General features: G+C 43.8%; 1 protein-coding gene and 1 long non-coding RNA gene across 2 annotated transcripts in view; both read left to right on the top strand.

Moving 5' to 3' along the window:
* Nucleotides 1-25483, top strand: part of MYZAP (myocardial zonula adherens protein) — a 114006-nt gene that overhangs the window by 52870 nt on the left and 35653 nt on the right. The window contains exon 12 of the mRNA XM_015564977.1: nucleotides 22349-22432. Within this exon, the coding sequence (XP_015420463.1) occupies nucleotides 22349-22432 (84 nt within the window). The remainder of the gene's footprint in view (nucleotides 1-22348; nucleotides 22433-25483) is intronic.
* LOC107183310 lies at nucleotides 8393-10809 on the top strand. The gene is made up of 2 exons (XR_001514092.1): nucleotides 8393-8572; nucleotides 8773-10809. It is a non-coding gene; the product is annotated as an uncharacterized LOC107183310 (long non-coding RNA).

Here is a 25483-nt window from a genome sequence, read left to right as displayed (position 1 = left end):
TCTCTAGAGTCTAATTCTCTAACTTGCAAAGAAAAGAAAGTGGTTCAATTTAGTTAAATATGTGGATGGCAGTGAAAAAAATGGAAAAAAAAGTTTTTCCCCTTATATAAAGCACTACTCTGAAAAGTTATTTCTTTTATTATTGATTTACTGAAATTAAAAGTATATCTACTTCTAATACATTGTTTACACACATGGCACAAATAGAAGTTTAAAAGTATAAACTGTAAACGGCTGGAGATATTAGTGGCATGGGCTTAAAGTTGGGGAGTTTGAGATTTGGGGGGGACACTTTGTTTTTTCTTGTGTGTAGGATAAACATATACGTTAGATAAAATTTGCTTCCCAAACGAGGAATCCAGTCACATGGAGTTGAGTCCTGTGCGTATTATATTGGCTCCTGTGCCAGCCTCGGAAGCAGTAGAATAGAAGAACGGACAGCCAATGCTCAGACGAGGCTCCCACACGCACCTTCGCCGCCCCTTTGCTCACCTGAGCAGGAGCACTGCCCGCGTCAGCGGTGGTGGATCCTGCCCGGTGGCACACTAGATTGTCAGCAGTGTGTTTCCCCAGGAAGAGCATCGTGTTGTCACAGTTAGCATCTCGGGGAGCCATGGCTGTCAGAGCATAGCTTTTCTGTGTCTGACCTGAAGTCTAGGGCAGGGCTGTTCTCATTTCCCACCTGTGGCTCCTTCTTGTGGAACGCTGCAGTTCCCCCTCCTCACCACAGGGTGGTGCTCTGTACTGATCTCGTATCTAATATTAGAGAACCAGTGACTAAAACCTCAGACTGGTTGGCTTCTGATACAGTTATTATTTGTAATGTTTATGATTGGTACCAAAATCAAGAGATACTTTTTAAAAAGACATTTTCAAAGAAGTTTAGGATTTGCTGTTTTCTAATTTACTTCTGGAACATACCATTTTGAAGGGAATGGAGTGGGTGAATATCTATATATGAACATAAGGAAGTATATAAAGATCACTGTCCATGTCCTGCCTTTCTGCCTGTGATTGTCTGTCTCCCAAATGAGCTTCCCTACGTCCCGATGATGTGGTTGGTGAGACCCAGGCACTGGAGTGAGATCACAGGCTGAAATTTAGGATGGCACCGTCAGAGGGAGCCTCACTCAGGGACCTGCTGGATTTCAGCAGTGGATGGAGACTTAGAGAGAGAAAGAGGCTTTTAATTCTAAATGTAAACATCTAAGTCAAGTAGTAAGAATTAATGTGTCTAGTACACTGTGTTAACTTTACAACAAAGGGATGGCTTAGAATTTTAATTGCTGTAGCCGTTTATGTGAATTTTTTTTAAGTTAGAAACTTGGAAAAGGGAATATTGACAAATGAGCACATTCAGAAGAGCAGGATCAGGTTGGAAAGGAGGTGAGAACTCTGGAAATTCAGGGAATGGTTGAAGGCTTTGGGGAAGAGATGGCCAAGGGAGCCGGACATAAGAGCTGAATTAACATCTTAGATAACGGCCATTGAGAAGAGGGAATATACCTGTTTTGTATCACCATGCAAGGCCAGGCTGGAACCACTGGGTGGCACTTACGAAAGGCAAATTTCAGCTCTTGGTTCAACATAAGGAAAACATCCTATATAATAAAAGCCTAATATGCTAAGTGTCGGGTCATCCGGTCATCTGTTCAACCAATCAAAGCGTAAAATGCTAATGATATGCTAAGGCTGCTCAACTGCTCGCTATGATGTGCACTGACCAGCAGGGGGCAGACAGTTGACAGGTAGGTTAGCTTTCTGCTGGAGTCTGACCAGTTGGGACTAAGCAAGACAGGCCGCATACACGCTGGAACCCTCTCACAGTCCCTCCCTGGCTGGCCAACCTCCCACATCCCTCCCCAGCCCCAGTTGTGCACCAGTGGGGTCCCTCGGCCTGGCCTGCACCTTCTTGCAATCCGGGACTCCTCAGGGGATGTTGGAGAGCCAGTTTTGGCCCGATCCAGCAGGCCAGCCTGAGGGACCCCACTGGTGTACAAATTCATGCACCGGGCCTCTAGTTTCTAATATTTGCTGTCCTGGAAGGTATTTAGCCTTTCACCATGGATGCGTCCCTTATGACATAAGAAATCGAGATAGAAGCTCCTTATAAATAATTTTCTATTGTTTACTAGGCTGGGCCTGTTGTTATGATCACAGCATTATCATTACTTTGCCCAATGACCAAAATCGGCAAAATTATAACTAAATCACTTCAGGGCATTTGCACCAAATTTTAAAAAACTCAGACTACTGCCTGGACAGTGTGCTCAGTGGTCAGAGTGTTGTCCTGTGCACCACAGGGTCAGTGCATGTGCATGAAGCAACCAATCGATGTTTTTTCTCTCTCACTTCTCTCTCTAGAATCAGTGAAAGGCATATTCTTGGGTGAGGATTAAAAACAAAGCAAAACAGAGACCTGGACCACTGAATCAGTTACTTGTGGAATCTTGAACTCTGACTTTAGAAGAGAAATATATTTTTATCCATGAACTCCGGATATTAAGACAATTTGACCTAGAAACAGAGGCAGCAAATGTCAGGGTCCCTTTTCCTTCCCTCCCAGGAAGTCTGAAAGCTTGTCAGTGTGGTAGCTTCACATTCACCAACGGCTGAATCTAGTCTCCATCCATTGTTGGTGTCATTTTCGTCCCAGTGTCTATGAAGAAACTCCGTTTATTAAAATGATGTGCTTCTTTCCCCAGCTCCAATCATCCATGAGGTCCTTGGAATCTTAAATTGTTAGGCAATGTATTTCCTTCCACCTCAGTACAGTGCAATTTCTTAACAATAACAATCTGAATAAAACATAACTGATAAAAAAAATACATAAAAACAACAAAAAACAAACAAAAAAATACCCAGCCTACGTTTTGTAATCCATAGCTCAGTAATTGATTTCCATTGTGTGGGACAGTATGTCTCAGTAAGGACTTGCCCATGTAAGAAAAGAGCAGAATGCGCCTTTTAGAAATGAAAGATTAATATATATCTGTGGGGCCAAGTTCATTGGAAAAAGGCAACTTGAAGAATCTTGTGTGAAGTGTGGGACCAAAGACCCTCACAGACTAGATCTTTATTGGGGTGGATGTCAGGGACTGGTGTCTCCCTCCATCACTCCTTCTTCTAACTGGTTCTAACTCTGACGAAAAGAAAAGAGAACTAGCTCTACATGTGCTCCTTAGACTTCGAAGGTTTGCCAGAAAATATAGAGGGACTGAAAGAAATAGCTCTTGCGGGGGAAATTCACTCATCCCTCCGCCCACCAGCTACCCGCCAGCACTCTCCACGCAGGGCTGGGGCAGGTGGGGAGGCGCAGGTGTGGTTCTGCATCTCCCCAGCGGTGTCATCCTGTCATCTCAGCTCCAGAGCAGCCCTCCTGCTGGGGTGTCCTGCTTCTGTGGAAAAGCCCCCCTGGGGCAGGTCCCGTGCCTCAGTCAGGCTGCATTCCTGACCTTTCCCTGAAAGGAACCCGGGGCCCAGGGAGGAGCAAAGGGCAGGGTGGAACCTTGACACATCTTTAAGTGTTAAGACTTTAGCTGGCCCTTCAGAGGGTCATTCCCACCTATTTCCCTGTGCTCACCAAGGCCCAGTCTCCTGCCAACCAAAGCGGTTTTTCTGCCAAGGGGAAATTAGCTGGAGGAAAAAACAAGTTCTTATTTGCCCTCGAAAAGGGTTAGACGTACATTTTTGCCAATGGGCAATGATATTGTTCAGCTGAATACACGGTAATTTAATAAGAGTTCCTTTACCTTTTCCGCCTCAATCATGGGCATCCTTCTGTTTCATCATGGCCTTCTAATTTCCCATTGTGTTTGTGATGGGTGAAATGCAAGTGTCTGAAGAGTTCCAGAGAAGGCATTTTTCCTGAGTTTTCCTTTGCAGAAGCAATTGCACCCCCGACCGCCTTGTATAATTTAGATGTTTAATGAGTGCACAGGTGCAAGGAATCGATTTTCTTGTTAGTGGCTCTCCATGCAGGCAGTGCATTAGAATCACAGGGAAGCCTTAAAAAATTCCAGAACCCAGCAGATGGGAGTAGGAGGGAGGGACTGGCGATTGGGGGTATTTTTGGTTGGTTTTTAAGCCCCACAAGATTCCAGTATGCAACCGATGTTCCGGGTTCTTACAACAGTAGCATGCGTTTCCATGCTGGGTTTTCAGGTCATCAGTGCATTTAGCCAGCCTCCCTCAGGAGCTGTTGTGCCTGCGGTGAGAAGGTGGCAGTGAAGCTGGTAGGAAGGGCTCAAGGGAAGAAAGTGCGAGAGACGGGTCAGCAGGGACCAGGAGCACTGAAGTGGGAGGCTGGTCCAAGTGTGTGACCGTCTGAAGCCCTATCAGCCCCGTCTAGACAGCTCCATCTAGAAAGCCCCACATAGACAGCTCACTCTTTTTTTAAAAAATATATTTTACTGATTTTTTTATAGAGAAGAAGGGAGAGGGATAGAGAGTTAGAAACATTGATGAGAGAGAAACATCGATCAGCTGCCTCCTGCACTCCCCCCATTGGGGATGTGCCCACAACCAAGGTACATGCCCTTGACTGGAATCAAACCTGGGACCCTTCAGTCCACGGGCTGACGCTCTATCCACTGAGCCAAACTGGTTAGGGCCGTGGTCGGCAAACTGCGGCTCGCGAGCCACGTGCGGCTCTTTGGCCCCTTGAGTGTGGCTCTTCCTAAGCCTTAGGAGGACCCTAATTAAGTTAATAACAATGTATCTACCTATATAGTTTAAGTTTAAAAAATTTGGCTCTCAAAAGAAATTTCAGTCGTTGTACTGTTGATATTTGGCTCTGTTGACTAATGAGTTTGCCGACCACTGGTTAGGGTGATGGCTCACTCTTAATAGCTCTGCTGGCCTGGTGGTGTCCAGGTAATAAAACTTCCCAGAGGCTATCCGTGGCCATCTAGAGAGAAGTTGTTACTAAGGCAGGTATATTTAGGCACACTTGTTAAACAGATAATAGAGACTTAAAGGGACAGAATCCAATTCCAGTGGAAGCCGAGAACTACCACTAACAGAGACCGAAAGTGGTTCACATGGATCCTCTTCCCGCAGTGCTTGTGTGTGCACATGTACGGCCTTGCCTTGGTTTAAATTACTCACTTCTGTCTACACAGAAGACCTTACTTTTGGCCACACTGGCTTCCCTTAGAAAGAAAAGAACACGATACCTTGTTGAAGTCGTAGTATTAACAATGACCTTGTCTCAAGTGCAAGACAGGGCAGAACATTTTTGCAGTTCTTCAGAAATGGTTTTGAAAGTATTTGATTATTATCCTTTAGCCTTTTAAAGAGTGAATTTCTTGTTATAACTCTATAAGTTTTTTGAGGAGACAAAATGGATGAGGAAGAATAGATGATGAGTAACTCTTTGGGGAGTTGAGGTTTGAGTTACTAGTTTCTGGCTCTTGAGCCAGCCAGCAAAGCTGGGCTTCTCTTTTATTTTTTCAAGTCCCCATAACTTACCTCCCAGGCCCCGAATCTGTATACACCCCCTGCATTAGAGACTGGGGGAAGTAAGTTAGAGGAAGGAGTCAACTTTATGGGTTTATAGGGAAAGGTACCTAGACTGGAGATGAGCATGGACTTTCTAGAAGCAGACATGCTTGCATTGACTAGTTGTGGGACCTTCAAAAAGTTATTAGTTTCTTGTCTGTAAAACAAGGTTAATAACAGTATCTATCCGAGAGGATTTTGTAAGAGTTAAATGAGGTGATATGCAGTTGATTCTTGACAACACGTGGGTTACCCTATGCAGTCCAAAATTCGTGTATAACTTTTGACTCCCCCAAAACTTAACTACTAATAGCCTACTGTTGCCTGGAAGTCCTACCTATAACATAAACAATTGATTAACACATATTTTGTACATTATATACTGTACTCTTATAATAAATGAAGCTAGAGAAGAGAAAATGTTATTAAGAAAATTATAAGGAGAAACTATATTTTAAGTATTTATTGAAAAAAATCTGCATATAAGTGGAATTGTACAGTTCAAATCTGTGTTGTTAAAGGATCAGCTGTATAGAAAATACAGCATATTCATTGTAACATAGGAAATACCCAATAAATATTAGCTGCTATTATTATTATTATTATTATTATTACTACTACTACTACTACTACTACTGATGGGTGGGTCCTTGCTGTGAACACCAAAGGTAAAGTTAAATGGATTAAAAGCAAAAGCCGCTGGGTTGATTTTTTGAGCATTATGCAGGACTGCCCTTCTCTCCTTGGGAGTCTTATGGATCTTGGGGTACCTTCTTCCTCCTCCTGTGCTTCGTGCTGCGTTCTGGCTTAGCCATCTGTCCTTTGAGTAGAATATTTATACACAAAGCACATTTTTTAAATAATTGTTATTGATTTTTAGAGCGAGGGGAAGGAAGAGGAAGAGAGAGAAACATCTCTATCAGAGTGAAACATTGATCAACTGCCTCCCACATGCCCGCTAGTGGGGATCGAGCCTGTAGCCCTGGCATGTGCCCTGACCGGGAATCGAGCTGGCAACATTTTGGTGCACGGGACGTTGCCTAACGGACTGAGCTACACTGGCCAGGGCTATCCACAAAGCAATTTAAAAAAATCAATTCTCTACATCCCGAGAATCTCCTATTTTAAATGGATCAGCCACTTATTAGCAATTTATTTTGAAATTATCCTGTGCTGTGCTGAAGTGTACAACACAAAAGTGCATTTTTGCCAAGTGCCCTGTGTTTGGAGGGTTCCATGTAATCTCCAACACTGACAATTAGCCACATGGGGGCAGGGGAAGGAGCCATAGCACTGAGCCCGCAACCCTAACCCACCCCATTCACCTGTTTCCAGATCATGTCCCACGAGCTCTTCTCCAGATTTAGTCTCCGGCTCTTTGGAAGATGATAAATGGTAGCCCGCCCTGGGTTGGAAGCGATTCCCTGTATTGTTCGTGATTAGAAGAACGCTTGCACTCTCTGCTGGGAAGAGGTGGCATGTATCTGATGAGCCGATGAGCAAAACAGGAAGGACACGCTATTAAAAGGAACACTTGACCATGTGGGGCTCTTATTTGTGGAAACACCACATACTGTAACGTCAACTTGTACAGCCCCACACTGCAGAGTCAAGAGGGCTCAAAGATCCACAGACCAGTTTTTAGAAACTTGGGTTCCTAGACATCAAAGAAGGAGACATGATGAAAAATAGTCCTAAATATAATTTGGAAAGTGCCAGGTGGAGGCTGGTCGTCAGGTCCTGGAGAATGGAGCCCTCGTATGGAGAAGCTGCCGAGGACCCTGCTAAGGAGACGGGAAGTGGGCTTGAAGAATTCCAATGCTGCCACCAGATCACACCCCAGAAAATACAGAAGCAGCCGAGTGTCCACGTAGCTGGCTTTTATTTATCTGTGAGTGGTGGCCCAGCGGATGTCCTCTCTGAGTGGAGATCAACAGCACTAGTCAACTTAGCACTCTTCCTGTTGGTTTAAGGAGAGTTGGGTTGGCTTCTATCACCACAGGCGTTTTGCCTGAATAGACAGTTGGACTAACTTCATGAAAAGGAGAAGTATATCTGATGATGAGAGACATGTATTCGGCTGAAATATATTGAAGTGAAATATGCTTCATGCTGCTTTATTTGTATGGGGTGCTGGTCTCTCATCAACATGTAGTGTTGCTTAAATCTAGTTAGTAGTAGCAGCAGCAGTGGTGGTGGTAATAATAACCAGTGGGTGGTATTAGCCCACCTATGCTAGTAGCCTGGGTTAATGGAGTGAGTTCATTAAGGGGACAGCGTCAATTGGATGTTGGGTAGTTGTCCACTCCCACCACAACAAGGTGGACAGGTAGATGCTTTCTTGTCAATAGTTGCCTTCGGTCTTTCATTGAGATGCTTCTGTCCAGCTTAAGCAAGTAAGCAGTGGACGGGAAAGGAAGCAGGTGAATAAATTTCCGGATTAGTAATGAACTGTTAATGCAGTTAACCTACCTTTGTATCCTGTTTCAGGGCAGGTCCCCAGACACTCTGCTGGGAGCTCAGACTTCTGCTAGGGAGATTTGAGTCAAATTTGAGATTTGCTGACCCAGATGTCACTCTAGCGTTGTAACCTACACTGTTTATAGGGTTCCATGCCTTCCTCCTCTCATGTTTTTCTAAGTCTCTGGTGGAAAAGTTCCTGGCATTTGTTCTAGTGGCATAGATTCATTACCCAGTTTCAAAAATAATAAAAAAAAAAAGAAAGAAAGAAAGAAAAGAAAAAAAAAAGAAAGAAAGAAAAAGGAAACGAAATGTCATGACTTGTAGAGAAAGTGGGTCATCCCGGTGAGCCTTTCTCCCAGAACCGTGTGCTGTCCTCCTGCCCGTGGAGCTTCTTCCCTCTTGTGGGTGACAGACATCAGGTCAGGTCACACTTTGCTGCCAGGATTGCGATATGGTGTGAACTTGACTTATTGGCTGTCACACCTGAGTTAGGTGTTCACATTCTGCTGCACCCCACCCATGCTCCTCCCCTTAACTGGATCATTAGCTTTCGGCTCTTAAGGCTACAGTTTTGTCTCATGGTCACTCAGGCTTCCACCCAAAATAGGTGCTACTCAGAAACAGGTCACACTTTGCTGCCAGGATTGCGATATGGTGTGAACTTGACTTATTGGCTGTCACACCTGAGTTAGGTGTTCACATTCTGCTGCACCCCACCCATGCTCCTCCCCTTAACTGGATCATTAGCTTTCGGCTCTTAAGGCTACAGTTTTGTCTCATGGTCACTCAGGCTTCCACCCAAAATAGGTGCTACTCAGAAATTTGATGCAGAATGTATTTATAGTAAATTAAAATGTTATAGTTTCAGATCCTAGTGTTTAATGTTGTATTACTCATGTCTTTACTTTAAAAATCTTAGATACTTTATCTAAAATGTGGTTTTTAGAAGGTATCAGAAAGCTCTTAAGTGCGTGAGCCTTTCCTTCGATGCATTGTTGAAAGGATTACTGCACTCTCACTGTATGACATGTACCGATACATGTATTCACCATACAAATTGTCCTTTCAAGGGAGGAGGTCTTTTTTTTGTCGATGTCAGTGAACCACTTTCTCTCTGTTGAGATTGTTTCTAGTTGGCTCTGCAATATTTCTTAAAGACCAGGTCCCCAGGACCTTCCCCTAAGAGAGTGTGTGAGGCTGTGCTCCTGTCCAAGTGGCTACCACCTACTAGATGTTTCTCAGGTTTCAAGGCTATGCGTGTAGACCTCACAGTCCCACACACACTAAACCTCTAGGGAAGGTATTATTAGCCCATTTTTTTTTTTGGCATAGGAAGCTGAGACTTAGTGTCTTCAAAAATAAGTAGCCATCCATCACTTAGCAAAAGATGTTGATGTCGGGTTCGTTGACTCCAAAACTAGCATTCATCCTTTGCTGCTTATATTTTTTTTAACTGGGGGGAAAAGTTTTAAATGCAGAAAATTACAGAGAATTATTAAAACAAAAACCCTGGTACTCTCCTCTAGAATTGACAAATGTTAACATTTTGGCATATATTTCAGATTTTTCTAAATAAAAGAAAACGGTACAAAGGGGAGTTTTTCTTTTTATCCCTCTCCAATTCTGATCTTTTTCCTTATCCCCCCTCCCTCCCTCCTCAAAGGCAATTTGATCTCTATGCAGACCATGTGTCAATGCTTTTACTAACTATATATGTGTCTATTATCAGCGTATGGCTTAATTTATTGATAAAAGATGTATGTACATTTTTATTTATAATATATAAATAAGTAAAATTTATTGTATATTTTTGCAAGTTCTTTTCCTAATTTTGTTTCTGATGTTACATATAGATCTAAATTATTCATTTTAATGGCTCTCTAATATTCCACTATGTAAATATAGGATACTGTATCCTAATGATAGACTTGAAGCATTTTTCCAAATTTTCATTTTTTTACAAACAATACCAAACATGTCTCTGTGCTTCTCCAATTGGGGAATGTACTTAGAGGAGGAATTGCCAGAGCCTGGGGTTGGCACAATTTCACCTTTACCAGGTACTGCCCGTGGATCTCCAAAGCAAACATACACTTCCGCCCATCACGTATGAGAAGGTGGATTTCTCCACACCCTCACACCTCCTGGCTCTGTTGGACTATAATTTTTGCCATTTGTGAAATAGTTTCTCTTTGTTTGGGTTTTAATTTGCATCAGCCTGATTACTACTCATTGCGACTGGCAAGGTTGAGTGTCTTCACAAGCTTATTGACCATTCAGGCTTCGTGTCTATGAGTTGGCTGTTCATGTCTTTGTTTATTTTTCTCTTTGGTTGTTTATCTTTTTTCCCTCTTGATTTGTAGGAACTCTGAATACTATCAATATTCATCATTTATCAAAAAATATTTTTATGCCATTATCTTCTCCCAGTCAGTGTGTTTTGTTTGTTTATGGTGTCTGGTGTAATATACATGTCTTTAATTTTGTTATTGTAAAAAGTTACCAGTTTTTTGTGCTGTGCTGTGTGTCTTGTTTGTTTGTCATAAGGATATGTTTATAATAGTTTCAGAGGTCTGTTTTTATCTCTAGGTCCTTAATTACAGCCCCCACCCACCCACTCATACCTTCTCTTCCTTTTTCTCCATACCTATCTAGCCTAATATCTTGTAATACATCCTACACTTACCTGTTTTGTTTATTTATTTGTTGTCTGTTTCCCTCCACTAGAATGTAAGCTCCCCAAGGGCAGTGGCTTTGACTGTTTTGTTCATAGCTGTATCTCTAAACCTGAAAAAGTCACTGACCCAGAGGAGAAGCTCAATAAATATTTATTGAACAAATAAATAATAATCCCTGTGGAATTTATTTCTTGTATATGTGATGTGAATAGGGCTCCATTTGGGGGTGGGGGCGGGGGAAGTGGGAGATCATGGAAAGCTTGTTTCTCTAACAGCATTAATTGGATGGTCCATCCTTGCCCCACTGATTTTTTTTCATGCCACCTCTATCAATGGAGATGTTTCCCTTGTGCCACGGTCTTTAAACACTTCTGTTCTCGCCCAGCCGGCGTGGCTCAGTGATTGAGCCGTTGAGCTATGAACCAGGAGGTCACTGTTCAATACCCGGTCAGGGCCTGGGTTGTGGGCTCAATCCCCGGAATTGGATGGTCCATCCTTGCCCCACTGATTTTTTTTCATGCCACCTCTATCAATGGAGATGTTTCCCTTGTGCCACGGTCTTTAAACACTTCTGTTCTCGCCCAGCCGGCGTGGCTCAGTGATTGAGCCGTTGAGCTATGAACCAGGAGGTCACTGTTCAATACCCGGTCAGGGCCTGGGTTGTGGGCTCGATCCCCAGTGTGGGGCTTGCAGGAGGCAGCCAATCATTGATCTTTCTACCTCTCGCTCCCTCTCCCTTCCTCTCTGAAATCAATAAAAAATATACATTAAAAAATATTTCTGCACTCCTGCCTTTGTGCTAAAGTCTGCGGGGAAACCCAGTCCTGGGGTCAGGAGTGGGGATGCGGGTGATGAGCAGGTCCGATTGTGCCCTCAAAGGGCTTTCTGGTTGATGTTAAAACCTGTGAGAACTCAAGGCAGAGTGTGATGTCGTATGCAGGGGTATGATCCGGGTGCCGAGGCACAGGACCTGAGACAACAGCAGTTAAGCTCACAGATGTCGAGTAATAAATGAAATCTGAGTTTGTGTCCTGCTTCTCTTCCTGGGTGGGCTTTATTTCTTTAGTGAATTACTCATTCTTCCCAACACTGTTTCCTTATCGACAAAATGAAAATGATGAAACAGCGCCTGCTCCAGAGGTGGCTGTGAGGAGGGACTGGTAGAATGCGTGCTCACTAACTCCAGTGTGGGCGGGAGTCTTTAGGGAGGAGGTGATATTTGACCCAGTCTTGCAGGATGGATTGGAAATTTCTAGGCTGGGTTTGAGTGGGTGGAAAAGGACATGCTAGACAAGATATGGAATAAACAAAAACCGAAAACATGGAGACCAGTAAGTGCAGGGTGAGTTCAGGGAGCACTAATCTAGTTTGACTGGACTGTGGGAGGGAATCCCAATGAAGAGGCTGGAAATGTGGGTTGAGGCCAGTTGTGGTGGGTTATCAGCACCAAGCCAAGAGTGTCCTATTTGCTTTACTCTCATTTCCTGATGGCTCTTTAGGGGGGGCTGGGCCATTGGGGGGAGGGGGAGGAGCGAGGGAAGCTAGTGCAGGTGAGGGCCCATATTCAGGGCCCTTGAACTTTAGGAACTTTTATTTTATTTTTTAAATCTTTATTGTTGAAAGTATTACATAGGTCCTCCTTTTCCCCTCATTAATCTCTTCCAGCCTGCTCCTGTCCCCCTTCCCCCAGGCCTTCACCACCCCATTGCCTGTGTCCATGGGTTATGCATATATGCATACAAGTTCACTGGTTGATCTCTTCCCATCCACCCTCCCTTCTGACAGGTGTGAGGTGATATCTCATTGTCGTTTTGATTTGCATCTCTCAGATGATTAGTGACTTTGAGCATTTTTTCATATGTCTCTTGGCTTTCTGAGGAACTTTTATTTTTTAGCTCCAGGTGTGGAGCTGGGTACTTCCAGATACATATTGCATTGCATTTATCTCCAGTGATTCTTTCCCTGGATATTCCTGGTCGGCGTGTGGTCTTTTGCCCCTGCTCCTGCATCTACTGAGGAAAGCACAGGGACAGAGACGCTTAGAGCACCCTCTTCTCCATCCCGCCTTCCTCCTCTAAAGCCACAGAAGAGAAAGAACAGCCTTCAAGACTTAGGGCCCCAGAATTTCTTCCCAGCTTTGCCTCCTTTCTGGGCAGCATCACAGCGATAGGTTGTCACCCAGAGATGATGGAGGCTCCCCTCTGGACATCAGTGTGGTGCGAATGAAAGGGCCTTGGCTTCAGAGGATGTGGGTTTGGATCTCAGGTCTGCCAGCTTCAAGCCTGCGACCGAGAAGTTCCTGACACGTGAGAATTCCGGTGCTAAAGCCTGGAAAGTCCCGGCAAGCTGGGGTGAGCGGGCCGTTAGCCCTGTGGTCTGAACCTTTTCCTCTCCCCATCCGCAGCCGGCAGGTGCATTCCGTATTCGGGGGTACCAAACATCCCTCTGCCTGCTCGCTTTATTGCACTCACGTTTGCATTTCTTTCTCCATCTACTGCCTGCCTTCCTCCCTGGGATGTTTTCTCTGTGAAGGTGGAGACAAGTCTTCCTCGCTCAGCACCTGACACTGGGTCCACCGCAGAGGTGATCACAGGTGACTGTTGAGGAACGAGCGATGATGCGACTCTAGGAACCTCAGTTTCCTCCTCTTTGGGGATGACTTCTCTTCGGGTTGTTTCCAAGAATAATGAGCTAGCCCAGCAAGAGCCCTGGGACCCAGTGCACCCCTCTTTCTTCCTTCCCCGTGAATGCATGCAGGTGGCAGGGCCAGTTTACTCATCCTTCCCGGATGTGTATACAGCCCAGTCACGTTTCGGCGCCAGGAGACTCAGATTGCTCTTCTCCAAGAGAAGTTGAGTTATCGTTAATATAAGATAGAAATCAAACCAAATCAGATTATTTTACCTCGGAAGCCAGTTTCAACTGATCCTTTTGAATGGTATAGTTCTATTATTATATATAACTTCAAACTTAATAGAAAAAAATTGATTAAAATATGTGCCCTGTTCATATCCGGCCTGGCTGAATGCCACAAGACACATTAATTGAAAATGAATTTCTGCAAACCCAATCAAGCTCATGAAGATGAAAAATGTTCCTTTTTCCCTCCGTCCCTTCATTGATTTTTCATTTTCCCCACTCAGAGCTTCGTTTAGCAATTTTTCAGTTTCATTTTGTTGTGGCCTTAATTCATTTCCTTCACTCCCCCCAAAATGAGATAATGTACCATTTTCCTTGTCCTTTTAAAACTGTCCTTTCAGGCCTCATTAGTGCTGGCCGGATTCCGGTGGTGCCGTATGGAGGTGGAGGGGGGCAGTCCAGGCACACCTGGTTTGTAATTTTTAAAATTCTTACTGCGGTCGTTTTTATGGAGGAGGGTGCACTTTAAAACGCATTACTGTGAAATGACAATGTCACAAGACTTGTAAAATAGGATTAAGAGGAACTGTAGGAAAAATTTAAAAACACACATGCCTTTTCAGGAGAACGAGTGTAAAGTGCGGACTATCCCCATTTTTCATGGAGGGTGCAGGAGGGTCCCGCGTGCTTCCTGTTTGGTTGAGGGAAATGGAGACAACCCTTTGCCAGATCACAAGGGGTTCGGAAAACGAGGCCCTGTCAGGACAAGAGGAAGCCGAGGGAGAAGGCGCTGAAGCCTGAGTGCGCTCTGGAAGGTTCCTGCCAGTCCCGTCCCGTCCCTGCCCTGGTCAGTTCCCTGGTTCACTGGACCTCTAGGTGTTTTGAAACAGTAATGGGGATCCTCGAGTTATTTTCTTGTGAAATTTTCAAGTCATCTCACAGCTTATAATGTCCTGTGGAAAGTCTACAGGGACTCACCATGAAGTGTCCTATTGCTTTACTTTGACCTAGAATTCAGAACCCTGATGATCTCATTCTGATGAGAAGCTTCGGGTGGCACTTCTTCTTTGATCTGCCTAGCAGTGGGAAAAGGATTTGTTTCTTTAGCAGCGCGGTTTAAAGCAGGAAGTGTGTCTAAGTGAGGGCCCAGGAGGAGTGAAAAGGCAGGAGTGTTGCTGATAGAGGCTGGGAACTTCCTACCACCACGCACCGCCCTCATACCCCGGTTTCCAATAAAAGCACCTGTGGGCTTTTCCTGAAATTAAAATGAAAATGGCAGAAGAGGGTAAAAGGAGGATAAATGGTGATAGGAGATGACTTGGGGTGGTGAATACACAATACAATATACAGATGATACGTTGTAGAATTGTACACCTGGAACCTATATAATTTTATTAACCAATATCACCTCAATAAATTCAATAAATATTTTTTAAAAAATTAGGATGAAAACAAAATAAAATAAATATCAAAGAAAATAAACAATATCATAAACTTATTAGTAAACAAACAAACAACGAAAAATAACGTAACTCCTAGTATCGTACTCCATTCAGTGTGTTTCCTGTTTTATGTAAGGCATTTTCCAGATACGTGCATGTTATCAGTCACCAGCTGGTAAGAGAAAGCATCCCAGGCACAATTTCTTTAAAAACCATATCAAGTGCTATCTAGCATTTAATACTTATCTGCTGCTGCTATTTCTTATATTTCTTCATTTCTGTCCACATCCCCCACCTCAATATGGAGTTAATGTTTCACGAGTCTTGCACAATTGGGTGCCATTCTCACAGTTCTAATTACAGGCCTGCATCACGTTCTGTCGTCCTAACACAAAACAACCTGTCTCCTTCGCATCTGTCACTAATGGAAAAAACCTCCAGGGTTGTATGGATCCATACATAACAGGGCTTCACTCAATTTTTGTACAATTTCATTTTGATCTGGTTGACACATAAGCTCTTTTTGAAACAAATTAGGAGGAATCCTTTCACTAGCAATCTATTTCCAAAGCAGTTTATAAAGACGTGTGGATTGATAAGGGTGATTTCATCTCCTCGGAGAACTGCTCTTTCCTATGAGATAATTGACACACTGGACATTTGTGCTAGGTGGGCTTGCTGTCTCGTGCAAGGGCAAGATGTGAGTAAAGGGTGGTAAATGGCAGTGATTGTCCTAAAGCAGGGGTGGGCAACCTTTTTGTGAGTGCGTGCCAAAACCAGCAAAATCTCTGACTCAAAATTCTTCTGCGTGCCAACCCTAATTTTTTTAGAACATGTTACGCCTACTTGATATCTCCTAAGGTGTATGTATGTGAAGAACCTTGAAGAAATAAGAAAATACATTCGAGCGACAAAAACACAGTATATAATGATGAAAAATACATTTGTTTTTTAATGTATACATGTTAATCAGTGGGACTTTTGCTGCTGCATCACTGATGACAGAGATTTTACATCAGATTTCTATTTCGTGACCTTCAGAGATATGCACGAGCTACTACTTTCATCCGTCAGGCTACTCCTATTATGAGACTTAATAAAATTCATCACTGAGAACAAAGATTCACTATTGTAAATGGAAGATTATAAGAGAGGGTTTCGTGTGCCAGCAAAAGTACTGGCGTGCCATGTTTGGCACGAGTGCCAGGGGTTGCCCACCACTGTCCTAAAGGGTTTGCTGGGAGAGCTGAGGGAGAACAGAAGAGGAGACACAAGGCCAGCCTGAGGAACTTGGGAAGACAGGTGAGAGGTGACTGTTGAGTTCTTCATGAGAGAGGGAGGTTTCCTAGTGGGGTAGGGGAGGGAGTGTGGCACCAGCCTGTGCAGAGGGATGGAGGTAGGGCCATTCTGTGTCCATGGAGTGTTGAGGATGGAGTGCTTTTCTGTAGGATTCATTGTGAGACAGGACAGGCAAGAAACGAAACTGGGGAGAAATAGTGGGACCACAGCAGAGGGCTTGATGCCCTGCGAGGAAGTTTGAATATTTACCGCCACCTCGTGACAGGTGGATCTAAATGCTACTCCACGAGGCACATCAACCTGTTGAAGGTCAAATTTGTAAGCTTAAGCATGTCAGAAAGTGAGGGCAAAGGTACCACATGGATTTCACTTACAAGCTGCACAGCACCCTGGATTTTGAGCGGCCCCTGATTTTGAGGGGTTCTTTTGGGAACATGCTCACCTGGGTTCATCAAGTTCTCCAAGCCTGTTCCAGACAGTTCCTCCCCAGAAGTCTAGGATGGACTGTTCAGAGATGGGTGGATGGATTCATTGATTCATTCATTCATTGTCTGAGAATGTAAAGGTGACCAAGGTCTTTACTCTCAAGGAGCTCACAGTCTAAGAGGGAGAAATTGCAGTAATGCGGTAGTTGTAGCTAATGTTTTGAGTGTTTACGGTATGCTAGGTGCTTTGTGAGACAATATTTCAAAGCTCTTTGCAGTCGGCAGTCAAAAATAACACCGTTTTCCACACAAAGGTGTGATTGAGCCATTGTGGCTAAAGAGCCATATTTGGAAGTCAGTTGTTATGTTATCAGACCCAGAAACATGCAAGTCAGCTTATTTTAGAAGCGTTACCTTCTCATGTGGGAGAGGGCCTGGGATGTGCTCCAAGGGGCAGGCTCCAGGGCAGACTAAGCAGGGATTCACAGTTGGCACCCGTAGGGCAGAAGGGGCCAGCCACGCCCCGCCTGCCAGCCTTACTGCCCTTCTTTCCTAATCTGAACAAGCAGACCCTGGTCACCGAAGATACTGCACAAGATGCTTCTGTAAGAAACGCTCAAGGCTGAAAGGACATGTGCACACACAGCTCTCATTCAGCACAAGGGCACATCGCTTATGAGCCTGCGCAGAAGCCTGAGCACCCCAAATCCTCCCGAAGCCTGTCCTTTCTCCCGAGAACGAGGGGCCTCTTTAGAACCAACCCTCTCGCCCCTTGGAATGCTCAGAATTCTCCCCTCAGCTCTCTGCAGATGGCATCTTGCCTTGAGTTTCCTTTTTTAATGAAAATGCTCCCATGAGCTGATCATTAGGGTGCCCTTACCACACCCCTTGCTTCTCTTGACTCACAAACCCCTCTGATTACTTCAGAGACAGTGAAACGTGTGTGTGTGTGTGTGTGTGTGTGTGTGAAGTTACTCTCTATGTTATTTTATGTTATTTGATGACATATCACCTCTGGCCTTCCTGGAACATTTTAGTTCATTTCAGGACCATTTTACCTATCATTTAAGATTTAAAAAGTCAACTCTTAAAAACCTTAAACTCTAAAGGAAGGAATGAAAAAGGAACACTATTATAAGGATGATTTTTGAAAAATTTTCCTACAAACATTGAAGGAAATATAAACATAAGTTTTTTGTTTTGCCCATAATCCTACCCCAACCCCAGACTGGTTTAGTTTATCTAACTTCTCTTCCAGCTTTTACTTCCGTCGTTGCAAACTTTTGTTTTTCTCCCCCTCTGGGCTTTTGATAAACACGTTCCCATTTTGCAATATATTAGTTTTTCGTGTTGGTGTAATATATTCCGTCCAGTTGATACCCCGTAATTTATTACCCGTTCCGTTAGTGCTGGACATTAAGGTTATTTCCATTTTCTCTATTATAAGTAATAGGAGCAAGAACATCTTTGTATTTATAACTTTTTTTTTCCTACATCTGAGTTATATCCTTAGGATAAATTCCCAGGAGTGGGATTAGTGGGTCAAAGGGTACGAACAGCTTTATGGCTCTTAATATTTATTGCTAAATTGCCCAAAGGGTCATTCTAATTTACAATGCCACCTGCAACACATGAGAGGAGCTGTCCCTCCCACCCCTTCCAACACTGATTTCTTTAGTCAGTAGTTTGGAGCAAATTTAATAGGTATTCAAGGGTACCTCATTACTGTTTGAAATTATTAAGTTCTTTAGTTATCAACATTGTACGTTTTTCTTAAGTGTGTTTCGTATATTCTATTTTGTAAGGTTTGCTTTCATGTTGGAGGTTTATATTTTTTGACACTGGGTGGAATTTAAAATATTTTATAATGAAAATGTCAAATGCACTTAGGACAGAGAATAATCAATGAAGTGCTCTAGACTCACTACCCAGATTCCACAAATAGTAAAATGTGGCTGTAGTTGCTTTATGTGTCTCTTCTTTTCCTCCCCCCTTCATGTAATTATTTTAAAGCAAATCCCAGACATTCTGCATATGTTTCTTATATACTTCACCATGCATCTCTAAAACATGTGGACTTTTTCTTATATTATCATAATACCATCGTCACACTTAACAAAATTAATGATAATTCCTGGGTATCATTGAATAAACCCATCTGTGATAATATTTTTTGAAATATCTTTAAAATGTCTTTTACTGATGCTTTGTTCCAATCAGCACACAGAGAAGGTCCATTACATTTGGTTGTTATGTTTCTAAAGTGTTTTAATCTATAGCCTGCTGCCCTCCTTTACACCCCCCGCCCCCTGCCAGTTTCACCCCCACCAGGGACATGGAGTTGGTTGTCCTATAAAGGTTCCCACATTCTGGATTTGTCTTTTTCTTCCCTTATTTGCTCTAGAAGCTCTCCTAGATTCAGTTTCAACTTCTTGTGTGTGAGGGGAGGCAAGAATACTTCACAGTGGTGCTCTGTGATTCATTTTGCATCATTTTAGAACACGCAGTGTGTGGTTGTCCCACTTTTAATGAGGCCAAAGTTGATCATGGATTCAGATGGTGGCAGCCTGAAGCAGTTGTAAAGCTCCTCGACAGCTTTGCCCCTCACACTTTCATCTGTTCATGGTGGTTGCTCGAGTCAGTTGTTTCATGGGGATTACACAATGGTGATTTTCTCATTTATTCTTTTTCTGTTTTTTTTTTTAAATTATTATTTTTAACCCATTTATTAACTGGAATTCTTCTGAAAAGTACAACTTTTCCCCTCATAGACTAGGACTTTTTAGTCATCTCAAAATGCAGTTTGTATAAGAAAGGCAGGATAAATGCTTTATTCTTTCCTCTAAATTGCCAAGTTTGTAAATAAGGGTGTGTGCCCTTTCACTTCCAATGGTGTCCAATGAGTAGTTGCTGTTTTGTTTCTGAAGAATCATTATACACACACACACACACACACACACACACACACACACAGTAGAGGCCCAATGCTCGAAGAGTTTGTGCAAGAATGGGCCTTCCTTCCCCTGGCTGCTGGCACCACCTTCACTCGGGCCTGGAGCCGCCTTTCCACCTTCCCATGCTGCCCAGAGGTCTGGAGTGGCTTGGGCAGTGCAGAACACTGCTTGGTGCCTGTGTACGCAAATTAACCCATCTTTGTTGGGTTAATTTGCATACTCACTCCTGATTGGCTGGTGGGCGTCATGAAGGTATGGTCAATTTGCATCTTTCTCTTTAAATATATATATTCCATTCAATTCCATTCATTATTCTTTTTGATGCTCAAATTGTCCCAACCTTGGCCCAGGGAAAACCTTTCATGTCCATGTTTTCAAGCATAACAAGGTGTTTGGGTTCATTTAATATTTTTTGCCCCGTAAAGAGGGCCACTCCTTCGAGATGTCCTGTGTCCTTTTGGTGAGGAATGGTATTTAGAGACCAGAATCTGCATATATTATGTGTTTGTTGTTATTGTTCCTAAGTTTTCTCCATGGAAAAAGTTAGGAAATGCATATTTAACAAAAGAAAATAAAAGATTATGTGTTCCTACTGATATTTTTATTTCAAATTTAATAAAACTCTTTTTACTTCTTTGATTTCATACTTGTATTTCTTTCTCTTACACTAAAGTCTTGATTCCAAATATAAAATACTGGCAGCCCAATGCACGGAATTCGTGCAAGAGGCTTGGCCCTTGCAGCCCCGACTTCGTCTGGAAGGTCGTCCAGACAATCATTCTGCTGTTCAGTCTAACTAGCATATTAGCTCTTTATTATATAGCTCTCTATTATATAGGATGTTTAACAATATATTAATTTAAAAATAACAATACAGATATTACTACTAACAATTTCCCTAGTGAATGAGAGGTGTGTTTTTTTGCAATTCTGTTTATCTTTAGAATACATTTCACTAAAAAATATAGTCAAATTATCTTGTTAAAATGCTTGAAGTATTATTTTCACCAATTTAATATACAGTTAAGTTCCTTTATTTCAGTTTGTTTTCAGGTTTTAGGGTTCACTTATTTTGTCCATTTTGGTTTAGTTTTATTTTTTGAATCTGTAAAATATGCTTTCAAAATTAAACCTATTGATATAGTTTTATCAGAAAAGTCTTTCTTCTGTGTCCTCTATCTAATTTTCTCCCCTTCCCTATGGCAACTATTTTTTAATAATTCAGATTTTTTTTTATCTTTGCAGTATGTCTTTTTGCAAATATGTTTGCGCTCATATATCCTCACCTATTTTACACCAATGCTAGCAGACCATGTATTCCTTATAATACACCAGATCAATGTTTTAGAGATCTTCATTTTTCTTAGGTTAGATAGACATTCAGTGCTAAGATGCACCACGGTTTATTTAACCAGCCACTTATTGATAGAGTTTTGTTTTCTAAACAAAATCCTGTTCAAGTCATTTCATATTTTGGCCAATATGTCTTCAAAATCTATTTTTAGAAATGGAATTGCTGCCCTGGCTGGTGTGTTCTGTGGTTAGAGTGTTGGACCACACACGGAAGGGTCACAGGTTTATTCTGGTCAAGGGCACATACCTGGGTTACAAGTTTGATCCAGGCCACTGTTTGGGTGTGTGTGGGAGGCAACCAATCCATGTGTTTCTCTCACATCGATGTTTCTCTCTCTCTCTCTCTGTCTCTCTCTCTCTCCCTCCCACCTCCCCACTCCCTCCCTCCTCCCTTCCCTAACACATCGATGTGTCTTTCTGTCTTTCTCTCTCTCTTCCACTCTCTCTAAAAGATCTGGAAAAAATATCCTCAGTAAGGATTAACAAAAAAGAGAAAAGAATCAAATTGTTGAGTCAAAGGGTAGATGCAATTATATTTTTATACTTTTTATAGGAATTGTGTCATTTTGCATTGAGAGGGACTTTAAAAACAACTTTGGAAATGTTCAAATTCAATATACAAGATTGTTTGAAAATTAGTGCATTCTTCAAAATCATGAGTTACTGAATGAACCTGCACGCTATTCCCACTAGTTTCTGAGTCACGCCCTGGTACACAGTACCCTGGTTCATGCTTTAGGGCATCTGTGGTTTTGTCTATGGAGACATGATATGTTTAAGAAGAACAAAGAGGAGTCCGAGAGAGAATATATGTATCAAAAAGCAAAGGCGAAAGCCCAGCTCCAGCCCGTCTCTTTAGGGAGCCTTCCTCCTCACCCCAGGCCACAGGAGCCCCCAGTCCTCTGAGCTTCATTAGCAGTTTGAGTGACAGTTGCCCTTTCCCCAGACCAAAATTTTTGACACCTGGTTGAGCAAATAGGAAGCACTGACAGGAATAACAGAGCTGATTGTTTGACATGCTGGGAACCTCATATATTTAAACTGAGGAATTATTTTATGTAGACTCGTATCTGCATTTCCCAAAGCAAGTTCCGTGGGATGGTAATAAGGGTTACGCGGCAAAATCAGTGTGACTAGGTTAGGTTACACACACCTAATGACACACGACTCCAAAATCACGTCTGATGTCCCAGGCTTACCTGGGCACGGAATTCCCTTTTCACGGAGCTTCTCATGTTCATGCCGTTCCTTGGAACACACAGAACCAATGGATAGGTCTTGTTTAAATGAAAACCAAAGGCGTCTCTTCCAGCGGATTTACCTGTACAGTTCTGTAATTTTGACTAACAATCTTCAATTTGTTCTCTTTCCAGATTGAATCATTAAAGAAAAAGGTGCAGCAGAAGCAGCTCTTAATATTGCAGCTTTTGGAAAAGATATCTTTCTTAGAAGGAGAGGTAAGACGCTGTTTCTTTAAGCTGGTGTGTCTTCCCTGCCATTACATTTTATGTTGCTGAGCCTACCGTCGACACTTAATTAAAAATATGGCTACTTCCTGGCCTTATAAAACGGATGGAAGGTTAACTGCCAGCGCTGAACATGAGCTCTGACAGCTAGTTTTTCTTTGCCACCTGGCTCTCCTCAGCCCCGCCTGCCGCTCACCTCGGATTTAGGCTCTAATTTTTCTTGTTCAAGAATTTCCTTAGCAAACCTGATAAGCTTTGGAATCATACTGATCATCGCCCACGCTTGTATAGTGCTTCATCATTTGTGAAGTATTTTCACATACATTCCTCACACAATTCTCTCAGCAGCTCTAAGCAAGGCAAGAGCAGGATTGTTATCTTTGTATTAACCAACTTTTATTTTTTTTTAAAGATCATTTTATTGATTTCAGAGAGGAAGGGATAGGGAGGAGAGAGATAGAAACATCAATGATGAGAGAGAATCATTGATTGGCTGCCTCCTGCACAACCCCTATTGGGGATTAAACCCACAACCCAGGCATGTGCCTTTGACCGGAATCGAACCCGGGGCCCTTCAGTCCGCAGGCTGATGCTCTATCCACTGAGCCAAACCAGCTAGGGCTTAACCAGTTTTTAAAGAGGAGAGACAGGGAAGGCAGGTGCTTTGCCCAGGATCACCCAGCTCAGTAACGCCAGGGCCGGGTGGAGAGATGGGCTTTCAATCCAGTGTTCTTCTAGGAAACCAAGTCACCACGTTGTAGCGGTGACTTCATTTCACCTGCAACTTTAAAGCTATTTAGTATTGCTGACTTTCTGGCTTTTTGAAAGTCATTTCGGGATTTTGTATAGGTTCCAGAGAAGGAAATTATGGAGTTGGAAAAAAAATTTGAGGGCTTAGGTATTAACTGGAGGAGAAGCCAAAATTTATTTGCTCTGAAGAGTATGTATTAAGAGCTTGGCATTGAGCCTCTTCCTTCTGAACCTCCATGAATCTCGCCTTGTCTAACTCTTCATTATAGTCCTTCCCCCGGGACAGCCCAGGGGAGGATGAAGTAAGGGGCCAGGAAAGAAGAGGCATTTATTAAGCACCTCGTACTCACTGGGCACTGTTAATTACTCTCTATATCCTTTGTATAACATTGACGTTGAGTGGGATCAGACTCCTGCTTCCTATTAGCTGGGTGATGCTGGGGAAAGTTTCTTGTAAAATGCGAATGTTAACTGCATCTGTGTGTGTGTGTGTGTGTGTGTGTGTGTGACTGTGCAGCGAGATGCATAGAGAGTGCCTGGCAGGTACTGAGCACTTGTTAACCTGTGACTTGTTAGTGTTGTTCTTCTTTATTGAGAGAATGCCCAGAGAGTTAGATTATATTCTCCCCATTTTATAGAAGGGGAAATTGAGGTTTAGGTCTCTTAAGGAACATGCCCAATGTGGCGGAAGAGCTGGGTAAGCCTGGGTTCAAAGCCTGAGCTCTTAACCAGTATGTTTGTTGGGGTGGCGAGCTGGGTCTTCATTTGCTCCGTTTTGGAGGGACTGCCTACAAAAGTCACAACCAGCAGTCCCTTGGTGTCCCTGGGGCCCTGGTAGCAGATTCAAGGCCCGGGAATCTCAGTGTCCTGACAGCTGTGTCAATAGATACTTGCCCCGTGCCCTTCCCGTCTCCTCCTCCGCAGTCACTGGGTCCAGCTCCAGCCCTGTGAATGGGCATTTCTGTTGTGAAGGCTGCCCTCTGAAATCAGCTCCCGTGAAGGGATCACACGTGCCCAGTGAGAGTCAGGGAGTGAGTGTCGCAGTGGAAGCTCATGGTCTAGAGAGTGTGGTTACAGGAGAGAAGAGGGAAATGCTGGCAGGAGAGACAGTGCCCAGCAGCCCTCCCCCTCCTCCTCCCCTGGCCGGGCTATCTCTCAGATCCAAAGGAGAGAGAATCCTTTTCGGAATAGCTAAGGAGAGAGGATGTGGGTGATTCTTAGGTCACAGGAGTAGGTGGTTTCAGGGTGATTCACACTCAGGACCCGTTGCCATGGTGATGCATTGACAGGTCATTAGCATTATGGGAAATGAATATGTTCCTTATTACTCATATGTACTTGGACCATGTAGAGGTTTCATCTCCTGGGACATGAGAGAGTGAGTCTGAGTGCTTGGTTTTCCTCTCTCGGCTGTGTGACTAGCTCAGCGTGTTGCAGACACACTGCTGACTGTTGCTTTCTTGCTCATTGTGTGTGACCACTAATGCCATGGAATTGCTGCCCCTTTCTACCTGGCTGTATGACTACCAAGGCCAAACAGTCTTTCCATGGGCCCTGATGTGCTGGGACGACCTGACTTACAATTAATTCCTTTTGTTATTCTTTCCTACTTAACACAGAAATTTTATAAGCACACATATAATGAGCTAGGGGCCCAGTGCACGAATTCATGTACCTCGAAAGGAACTGTGGGCCACGAGGCTGCGGTGGGCACAGGGGCGGGTCTCGGCCCATCCTCTGCACCCCTGCCCAGCCCCTCCTGCCAAGGCCCTGTTCCCCTCTCCGCTGGCAGCCCTACTCCCACTGCTGCTGCTCCCATGCGCGGACGGCACCGGCTCCATTTGCACCCTCTGATGGTGCAGAGCCATTGGGGCTGGCACCAGCAGCGGTGCAAGTGGGACCAGTGCCATCAGTGGGTGCCAGTGGTGGCTGCTGCCCCGATCACCCCTCAAGAGCTCAGGGAAATAGAGAAGCCCTCAGGGGTGATTGGGGCCGGCAGCCACTGATGGTGCCAAGTGATCAGGACTGGCACCGGGCGCCAGCAGCGGGTGCAAGCGGTGGCGCCAGCTGTAGATGCGAGCGGGGCTGGCGCTGGCAGCGGGTGCGAGAGGCGGCTGCTGGCCTCGATCGCCTCTCAGGAACAGGGGGAGGTGGAGAAGTGCTAAGGGACAATCAGGGCCAGCAGCCGCCACTCGCACCCACCGACAGTGCTGAGCAATAGGGGCCGGCTCCGGACTCTGGGACCAGCAGCAGGGGGGAGCGGGGCTGGTGCCAGCCCCAGGTACAAGCGCC

The sequence above is a fragment of the Myotis davidii genome, unplaced genomic scaffold, assembly GCF_000327345.1.
Source record: "Myotis davidii unplaced genomic scaffold, ASM32734v1 scaffold441, whole genome shotgun sequence".
In the NCBI taxonomy this organism is placed as follows: Eukaryota; Metazoa; Chordata; class Mammalia; order Chiroptera; family Vespertilionidae; genus Myotis; species Myotis davidii.
This window is presented reverse-complemented; position numbering and strand designations above follow the sequence as displayed.